We start from the raw sequence: 10,004 nt of genomic DNA, 5'->3' as shown, positions 1-10,004 counted from the left end.
TCATGGGAAATTTAAAAAGACCATGGATAGCTATGTTCATTGGGTAAAGGGACAGTTTTAAGTAAGAGAGTTAATTTGAATTTTTTGGGTAAATATTTTGCACTTTTTCTTTCTTATATGCAGTGATGAGCTATTATCATATCTGTGCAGAAGTGGGCCCCTGTGGCCCTCTAGAGTAATTTGTTGCTAAAAAGATAGAGTTCTTACCATCCTTGCAGCCTGAATCCCAACACCTAAGTTCCTAAGTTCAGACAGCTTTCTCAGCCTCCCTGTCTTGCCTGCAAATTTAACTGGCTGAGGCATCAGTGACAATGATGAGAGAAAGTCAATGTTAAACAAACTGCAAAGGTACCTTTTCAGAGGGATTGAAGGCAACTAAACATTCTAAAATCAATTCAGGATTAATCATTCCCCTGCCCTCTAAGGCTTCACCAACATGGGCTTTGGGTAATGCTATCAGAAGTCCATGATTTACCAGAAGCTGTGGATTATAGCCTCCCTGGAAACTTTATTGCCCTGTTGGATCTCATGCCAAGTAGGCAACAGCCAGCTCCTGTCTATGTCCTTCTGTCCTGCTTCATAGTCTGGTTTTTGCCTTGTTAATGGCAGAAATGGTTGTGGTTCTCAACACATGACTCTTGATAGAGGGAACAATCTGAGGCTGAAGAGAAGAAACTAAACGATAAAGGGAATTGTTCTTTCCACACTGACATGAGCTCAATTGTTTCTCTCAGTGGTTATAACTTACAGTGATACAAATGAGATTTCCCCCCCCTGTACTTGGAATAACTTACCTGAATCTCCTATTCAACACACCACTATTACATCAATGAGAAACCAAATATCATATGAGAGTAACTCTATTTAAAAGCCTAATTTATACATTTCTGTATTTTCTGTATTATCTTACAAGAAAATGTTATTTTTAGAATGAGAAAAACAAAATATCCATCCTACATGGATCTGACAAGTTAGATTATAAATTTTTTCTTTCTCATTAAGAGAAAAACACCTGACATTTACAAAATATGCTTTAACCCATTTATATGTGTGTTATATGCATGTGTAGGCTGTTTACATACTTACAATTTAAATGATAATAGGACAGCTGAGGAATTACATTGATCAGTTGTTAGGCATACCTGAAGTATTTGAGAGTACACGTTCACTTTCTTCTCAATCAGTGACAAATTAGAAGAAAGAGAAGATTCTTTCACTGTTTTCTGAACAACAAAATTCTGGTAGCTCTATTGTATTCTGTTAGTACCCTATGCTCCCACACACCCCCAATTGATAAAATGATCAGCCTTATTTAAGATAATGCTTCATTCACAAATATGGAAAAGAAGAAAGTCCTACCCTATCTCTACATTTTGACTTAAATATGAAACATTCCCTGCAGTGAAATAGCAGCACCAGTGAACACTTGGTCAGACAAGTGATGGAATCTATCAATGTGATCAAGCAGTGAAAGGAATTTCCCAGAAAAGTAGCTACTTTTTACTCACCATACTAGGTTTCTTTTGTCTTTTTTTTTTTTGACGTTTTGTGTCTCTTGCTCTGAATTTCAATTTCCTTGTAAAAAGCTTCCTTGTCATTGCACAGATGCTTATCTGACTGTGTCAGACCTGACATGTTATGATGACTCTGGGTTGCTTCTAGATGAGAGTTTACCTCTCAAGAGGTAATTTAAACCTAAGCTGATAACTTCTTTAGGAGGAAGAGCTGCTTAACACACTATCCTTCAGCAAAGCTGGAGGAGGAAGGTGCAACGGACCTCTCAGGTGAGAGATTCAAGGGCCCTTTTAATGGACTGATTGATGCTTTTGTCTCCAGTTTAATTTGCAAAGAGCTTCCACTCTCTTTCTTAGTGAATTCTGCCAAATATCCTATCTAACCTCTGGGCAGGAGGGTGAGGGGTGGTGGGCAGTTGGTATTGGAAGGAGAGAAAAAGTCCAATTCAGAGTGTTTAGTTGGGGAAATGCATTTGAAAAACCTGTTGACTCATAAAGGACAACCTGGTCAGAATGCAGGAGGAAATTAAGCGTGACCAAGGCCCCCTCAGATGTTCTTTCTGTAACACCTTACTTGCAGAAGCTACAGTGAAACTACAGCCCTTTTTGAAATCATGTGATCTCAGTAAGGACCTAAAGATTTTTATTGGTTCATAGGGCAGGGTATTGAAGAGACAATGATCTTCTACCTCTAAAATGTCATAATGAGGCTGTTCTGGATAAACAATGACAATTCTCCACTGGACATGGCTGGAAAAAATGAGAACCCCTGTGCTTGAAATTTTGGGGTAAACGTGTGACTGTTTAATAGCCTAATAGATTCTTCTTGGTTAAACCACCACTCTGTGGGTCAGCATTGGAGGGAAAACTGCTCACTTCTTTGGTGAGCTTCTAGACTCAGTAGCATGAAACGTGGTACACAGGAGAAAGGGAGTCCCTTTAGTTATTATAAATAACTATATGTAACTTCACTTACTAGTCTGGATCAGAGGTTGGAAGGAAGTTAGCAGGTGCAGAATTGGAATTCTGAAAAAAATTAAGGTACAAGTTAGTAAATACCCTCTCACATCAGGGCTTGGAAACATGATGACTGTCCTGGAAGCACACAATTTCTAAATGATACAGTTACACACACAAAAATTATCCTTCCCTGGAGTAGTAAAAGTGCTTTTCAGCATTCTTTTGTCCATTGTTCATGTTTACAGATAACCTCCTAGGCTGGTTAAATGAAACACATAGAACAGATAAATATGGTGAACAAATTATTTAACCATGCCAAACCCATAATTATCCTGCTGGGCATTTTATTTCTAAGTCTAAAATGTTTTAAAGGTAGTAAAGTGTATGTGTGTAAAAGGCAAATTAATTGTGTCAACAAGGCAAGATAGTAATAAACATCTAACCACCATTGTGAGAAGGGAAGGTACAGGTTAACCTGAGCTCAAATAACTTCCTTCTAACTATCAGTAGTACATTATCTAAGATTCTAAAGTGCTAAATTGGTCAGATAAGAGATGTGCTAAGGTATAAGATACTCTGAACAATGAGGAAAGAAATTGAAGTGAAAATTGCAATCTCCACCCACAGAAGACTTAAGTGAGATGAAGTGAAAATGTTTACAATGGAAGAAGAGAGGGAAAATGTGAAGAGGATGATATTAAAAATAAAGGTAACAGTGGAGACCTAGGAAGGAAAATGATGACTGGAGAAAGGGCCAGGGAAGCCAACATCCAAACGCCTCCAAGGGATCTGGGCAGGGTAAGAGGGGGTGCAGCTTGGAGGCACTTTGATCAGAGTCAGCAGCAGCTCTACCAGCAGCCAGTGGGCAACCTGTGTCAAGGCAGCAGCAGATGTTCTCTGTAAGAAGAATGGTGGGATGACTGTCACAGGAAAATATTGTGACCAGTAGACAAGAGCTGTGTTTCACTGACAGCTGGACAAGAATGCACAGAAACAGACAGGGGGAAATACAGAGGCTATGTCCAAAGCTGGAGGTTTGGTAGATGTGGGGAGCATGGGTCAGGAGGCAAAGAGGGACAGAGAGTTGCTGAAGAACATGTCTCTCAGAGAAGCATCTGTACGATAACCAAGATTGTTAACTGGAAGAAATAAACTTACACGAAGAATGAGAATTCTCACCATGTGGTTAAAGGTGTGGGATCTGTAGCTAGACTCTTGGTTCAGATCCTTTCTGTAACTTATTAGCTGTGTGAGTGTGGACAAATTACTTATAACTTCTCTGGTCTTCAGTTTCCTTATTTGTAAAGTGGAAAAAATAGTACCAACTTGTTGGGTTGTTGTACAGATTGAATGAGTTAATAAGAGTAAACGAATTTAGAATATTGCTTGGTACCCAGGAAACATCAATGAATGTTAGCAACTATTATGGTAATCATGTGATCAGCGTCTGTACAGAGTGCTTTTAGCATGCACTCTCATCCTTCCAGATTATCTATAAAACTAATTTATGACAGTCGGGTGGTATATGTATATTGTCAGCATATGAAGATTACAACTGTCCTCCTCAGGGACAGCTTTTAGGGTGGCTAAATGTGGATTAAACTGAAGACAATGGTAACATGGTAAGAGGTTTACACCTGCTTTGGATAAGTCCCTTACTCCCACTCATTAGGCTTGGTGTGAACAGAAGAAAACTGACAGCCTAAGTCTCTAAAGCATGTTGTTGGTGATGGAACTGCATTTTTAACTCTTCTTCATGGCTTTTCCTCTTTAAATGAAGGGACCTAACAGAAAAAGAGCAAAAGAAAGTAACAGTTTATACATGATGGCTCCTGATGCTGTCGTAGGAAACTCCTGCCTTCCTCCTGCCTAGGACACGGGCTGGCTTGCTAGTAGGCATCTTGCTCTGACCACCTTGCTGGGAATCAGGTAAATGGTACTTCTTATTGGTTAAACCTCTGGATGAATCTGGTTGAGGATATGCTCTCCCAAAGAGCCTCCTCGGAAGACAGTCTCTCCGTGGTCCAGTTCTCTTAGTCCTACGGCCTTTGTATTTTATTAGGCTCTCTTCCACCCTGTAGACCTCAACGCCTGTTTTCTCTGGTGCTCCAAGAAAAGAAAAGGCAAGATACTAAACAGGTGGTTATTTTGCACTTTTTCCCCCAAAATATTTGTGTGTTTGTCACCACTAGTAGCAGAAAACAAAGCTACAAAACTTTACCTTTACATTATCGGAGATAACATCCCTTCCGGATGAAAAGCTTGGGAGAGCCAAGCACTCAGCCAGCTGACCACAGACAGGGGCAAGTTGGAACAGGGACTTCTTCAGAAATCCTCTCCTTTTCTTTCCCATCTGCTCTGCCAGGGCTGACCGGGAAGCCCCCAGGGCAGTTTCCAATGTCTTACAATGTCCAGGCTCCCTCCCCAGCAATCATTTATTAGAAAGCGGTTTTATGATACAAATTTGATAATCTCCCACGCACACTGGCGCTGTTCTAATTGAAGTTGTAAGCCCATAAAATTCAAGCCCTTTGTCTTCCTGAAGGCCACAAGGTTTAAAAAGGTTTAAAAAGATACTATTGTCCTCCCTAACACCCACTACATTGTCACCAGGGACTGGTTAAACAGAGTTCTGAATGAAACAGTGCGGATTTTGTCTAGGTCCTTTTCAGGCCTGACAATGCCCTTTTCACTTCCGAAGACAAAAGGAGGTTTAAGGATCGAGATTCTTCTAAGATAGACGCATCCATATGGAAGGCAAGGCGGCCAGCAGCTGAGCCCCAAGCACCCCACTCCCCCTTCTGCCCTCCTCTCTCCACCCCTGCAAAATCCCAGGTGATAACACCGCCTCAACCACCCTACCTCCTCCTCTTCCTCGTCCTGGGACAAGAAGTGAGGGTCGCAAACGAGCCCAACGCCTACTCCTCACAGACCTCGTTGGGCTCTGCTCCCTTCCCTGTGTTTGATGCCTGAAACTGCTCTCCTCAAGCTCGTCTCCCTGCAGCCAAGGAGGGAGGCCCTCACTTCTTTGAGAGGGTAACCACCTGCTTAGCAAGCCCTGCGAAAGCATATTACAAACAAATTAGCAAATTAATTACAAATTAGCATACTCCCAGGCGAAAGGCATTTTTACAAACATGAGGGGTAGAACATTGGATCCCCGAGCCTAGTACGCATTCGGACCGCCGGTCAAGTGAGCCGGACCAGAGGCTCCCACACTTACGTCTGGCCACCAGGGCTCTCCAAATCGATCCTCCTTCAGTTGGCAGCCCTGAGGCGGGTAATAATACCTCACCACCCTTTTGCTTTCTTCATTGCGTCACTCCCTCCCCATCCGACCTCAATAATGTGTGACGCCAAGAGGAGGCAGGAATCACAGCTGCCAAGCGAGGCAGTCTTAGGCTTAACTGGGGGTTACACGTTCTCTTTGGCCCCCGAGCCCCGGCTGCCGCATTCCGGAAACTGATGGCCTGCATCCAGGCCCGGCGGCTCCCGGGATGTGCGCTAGGCCCCCAGCCCCGCTGGCAAGTCTTCGGCGAATCCCTACTAAGACGCTCACTATATCTTGTCGTGGACGACTGAGCTGACTTTTGGGACCAGAGGGGCCTCCGCGTCACTTGGGGCCCAGAGCCACCTTCCGCTGATGGAAACCCCAGGGTTGTCTCTGCTCCCTCCCCGCACAGTGCACCCTCTCCCCTCCCTAATACTTCCTGAAGCCAAGTGGGACTGAGATCTGCCCTTCGACCCAAGCCGGGGTAGGCCCTAACTTAGCTCGTCCAGAACTGAACTGGCTCCCCGAACCCCGGTCCGGGAAGTATAGGGACACTGGCAGGCGCGCGGGGGACCCAACCCATTTAATTCTCGCACCACAAAGAGGAAAAGTATTCTATTTCTTTTAAAATAAGTTGCTTCTCATACAAATATCTATTTAAAAATATACATACAAGATTTGAGCAATAAAATCTAGCTCTGGGGCTGTGGCGGTCGAGGGAAGGGGAAATCGGCAAACGTTCCCCGCGCGAAGGCAGGTGAAAGCGGGACAGGAACCGCGGCGCCGGGGGTGCGGCCCGAGGAGCGCTCAAGGTCCCAGGCTCCAGCCCCCATCCTTCCGCAGAGCGCACTCCCGGGTCAGGTGCCCGCGCCCCGCAGCTGCCTCACCAGTTCCAGGAGACCAGGGCGGGGGGCGCTAAGTGCTGGTAGGCAGGGAAGAGGCCAAGCGCCGAGCCCGGCCCGAGGGCGGCGTATCCCGGCAGAGGGCAGGCGGTGGCCAGGGGCGCTCCCCTCTTGTCCCGGGCACACATCGAGCCTATGTCGCCGCTGCCGCCGCACGGCTGCCCGTCGCGCACCAGCACGGGCACCATCACGCGGCGCAGCAGACCCGGCGCGGCCCGCAGCTCGCTAGACGCTGCCAGGTCCGGCGACTCCGAGGCCCCTGGCGCGCGCGCGCGCTTCAGCTTGTAGCGATGGTTCTGGAACCAGATTTTGACCTGCGTGGGAGTGAGGCGCAGCAGGCGCGCCAGCTGCTCTCGCTCGGGCGCAGACAGATAGCGCTGCTGCCGAAAGCGGCGCTCCAACTCCAGCGTCTGCGCCTTGGAGAACAGCACCCGCCGCTTCTTCCTCTTCTCGGCGTCTGAGCCCGGAGACGCAGGCCGAGCAGACGGCCGCTGGGACGAGTCGGCAGGGCTGGTCTCTGGGCTGCTCTCGTCCGAAGCTAGGGACGGCAAAGGAGAGTCAGCCTGGTGAGACGCCGGCTCCAATGCGGCCAGCTGTCTTTTGAGCCACCACTTCCACTCACCCGCGGTTTTGGGGTGAGGCCATTTCCTTCCTTGGGCCCACATTTGGACACCTACCTCTCTCCCAATTCAGTGACCTCATCTGTACCACAACCCGAGCCTCGCCCTTAAAGAAACCCAGCCCAGAGCCCTCTAAAAACAAGTCTGCACGGCTCGCTGCGCTGGCAGACAAATTTCCCTCAAGCTGTGTTACCAACCAACACTGGCCGCAGACAGGTCGACTGCACTACAGTTTACCCAGGTTTGCAAAGCCCTGAATTCAGGGGAACTAAACTTGCCAATTGCTACCCATCCCAGACGGATGCCTGGAGAACGTAGCCGTGTTTTCAGGCATTTAAGGGCGGTGTCTTAAATTAAATATTTAAATATTCTGAACCCTAGAAACAGAAACCCAAATCCTGGGCGTTAGTGCGAGGGCAGGGGTCTGCTCTCAGGATGTGCCAACTGGGAGACGCATGGCGTAGGGCTTTGAGGAGGGCAGAGCCTCCTGTTCCAAGGCAGGAAATCCAGACTGTGGGCTGGGGTTTGACTTCCCAGCTCCGCAAGGGCCGGCCGCTTGGGTCCTCGTCTCACCGCTTCCCGACCCCCCAAATCGTCCTCCGTTCACTCACACGGGTAGTGGCCGCGCTCCGATTCTAGCCAGGTGGCGCAGGGACCGGGCCCAGCGGCACGGCGCTCCGGTTCCCGCCTCCGCAGGTGCTGCGCGTCCTGGTCCGGTAAATCCAGGAGACTGCGCACCGTGAAGCTGAGGCGTCCAGAGGTGGCCATGGCCAAGGAGGGGAAGGAGGCGGGGCAGGGCAGGCTGGGAACCAAGGGGCCGCCTAGGACGCCTCTCCTACGGGGGGACCTGAGAGGTGCACGCCCTGAGCTGACTGCCGGGATATTAGCGCTCTTACAGAGGAATCCCTGTTTATATAAACAGCTCTTCCCACCCGGGATGCTTTGAAAGCCGAGGTCCTGGTCTCCAGGGTGTTAAGTACCTAAAGGAGTGGCGGACCAAAGCCCCGGCGAGCCCGGAAGGTGCCACCTCCGCCCCCCGCTCCGCCCCGTACCCCGCCCCTCGACGCCCCGTTACCTCCCAGAGGCGGCAGGAAGCAGCCCTCAGCATTAGCGATTCTGTCTGATTAGCCCAAAGTGGGGACAGATAATGGGGATTGTTACCAATGAATAACGTCTTGGGTGGCGAGCGATGGCCACCACCCTCCCGTCCCAGCCCAGCTTCCTCCTCCTCCTGGGCTGACACCGGTCCTCGCCCTGCGGGAGCGCCGGGAAGCGTGGTGGCGGCATGGGTGGGTTTATGAGCACCCAGGAATTTATTCCTTGTTTGCTTTATTCCTCGAGCTTGTTTGCTGTTGTGTTCGTTTCCCGCAATTATCCAGAAAGTGATTTACAAGGTGGCGTTAAACTCTGGCGCTCTTTCTCTTTTTGGTTGGGCCCCTGTAAGGAGTCAGAGGCGAGAAGTTTCAGGCAGGCATAGGGGAGTGACCTGGCCAGGCCGGCTTCTGGGCCGAGGGTTTCCAAGGCCGCTAGGAGCCGCCCCATGTCTCAAACGTCTCCCAGAACTTCAGGGGTGCTGGGGAAGGGCTGGCAGCATTCGGGGAGCCTGTGCTCTGCGCGCGTTTCTCCAGACCGTCAGAGGCGAAATCTATCCAAGTATTCAGGTCCGAAGTGCCAACCTCGTCGTAGGCCCAGCCCCTTCAGGCCGCACCAGGCACTGGCCCGGGCCCCTGGCTGTGCTGGTCAGAGCTGAGCCCAGGCTCACTGTAGGGCCCCCGGGCGGCGGCGTTTCACAGGGTAACCTATGAAGGCTTTTGCAGCCTCCTTGGCATCGCCTGGCGCCACTTGTGTGTCTCGGTTCCGTGACTTCCGTCCGGCCTGGGCTCCTTGCTCCAAGGCAGCTGCGCGGCCTAGTCCTGGCTCCACCTGAGCTGAATTCGGACCTGGTTCCTGTGCAGTGGCCATAGCCCCGCTGGGCGGGCGCACCCTCCCCAGCAGCCTCCCTGTCAAGCGTGCCGGAGGCGCCGGGGTCTGAGCTGCGCGCTGGGTGGTCGGGCGGAGGCAACCCCAATACAGGCCAACTGCTAGGCCGCGGACAAAGGGGAAATGGAGCTCGACGCCCGGACCTGTTGGAAGCATTTGTTCCAGTCAAGATTTTGCATTTGTTCAGTCCGAAATAAAGCGTGATTGACGCCTGCTCACAATGCGATTTAGCCCGCTGGGATAAATCGGAGCTTGTCCCGTGTTGTCATGGTTTTCAATGGGGTTCAATGGGATCGGGAGCACGATCAACTCTGCTGGCCGTCTCTCCGAGGGCCCGGCAATAGATTTATTAGTTATGTCTTTTTAAATAAGATTAAACTGAAATGACTGGGCCGTCTTCTCTGAGATGGGGCGGAGGAGCCAGCTGGGGGAAGACTGGTGCAGCAGAAGCCGGAAACCCGCATCCACCATTCCCCAGTACCTAAGTTCTTGCTTGTTAGACGTCGGGCAGGTACAGACTGGCTCAGGGCCTCATGGACTTCTCTCTGGCTGGAGCCCAGTGCCTGGCAACCTCTGCCAGCCCATCTCCTGAAAGAGGTGGTAGGAGGCAGTGACAAAGACTGTCCTAGAGAAGAATCAGGACAGACTCTCAAGGCAGTCAGGTAGCAGGAGCTCTGGCCTGGGAGTCAGCTGGTCTCCCAGCCCTGCCCCTAATTAGCTCTAATGTCTCATCACTCTGAGCCTCCTTTTGCCTCAT

General features: G+C 49.7%; 1 protein-coding gene across 1 annotated transcript; it reads right to left on the bottom strand.

Annotated features, from left to right (window-relative positions):
- Positions 1 to 6,452: 6,452 nt before the first annotated feature.
- NKX2-8 (NK2 homeobox 8) lies at positions 6,453 to 8,077 on the bottom strand. The gene is made up of 2 exons (XM_036881355.2): positions 7,879 to 8,077; positions 6,453 to 7,185 (listed from the first exon to the last, which is right to left on the bottom strand). Exons 1-2 carry the CDS (start codon positions 8,033 to 8,035, stop codon positions 6,629 to 6,631), a joined length of 714 nt encoding a protein of 237 aa, XP_036737250.2. The 5' UTR covers positions 8,036 to 8,077; the 3' UTR covers positions 6,453 to 6,628.
- Between the last annotated feature and the right edge of the window lie 1,927 nt (positions 8,078 to 10,004).

The sequence above is a fragment of the Manis pentadactyla genome, chromosome 11, assembly GCF_030020395.1.
Source record: "Manis pentadactyla isolate mManPen7 chromosome 11, mManPen7.hap1, whole genome shotgun sequence".
Lineage (NCBI taxonomy): Eukaryota > Metazoa > Chordata > Mammalia > Pholidota > Manidae > Manis > Manis pentadactyla.
This window is presented reverse-complemented; position numbering and strand designations above follow the sequence as displayed.

Bases quoted from the DNA above. Each gene is read 5' to 3' on its own strand.
- NKX2-8 (XM_036881355.2), bottom strand. From the start codon at position 8,035: ATGGCCACCTCTGGACGCCTCAGCTTCACGGTGCGCAGTCTCCTGGAT. The intron at 7,186-7,878 runs GTGAGTGAACGG...TGCCGTCCCTAG, and splicing joins GGAGCGCGGCCACTACCCGT to CTTCGGACGAGAGCAGCCCA.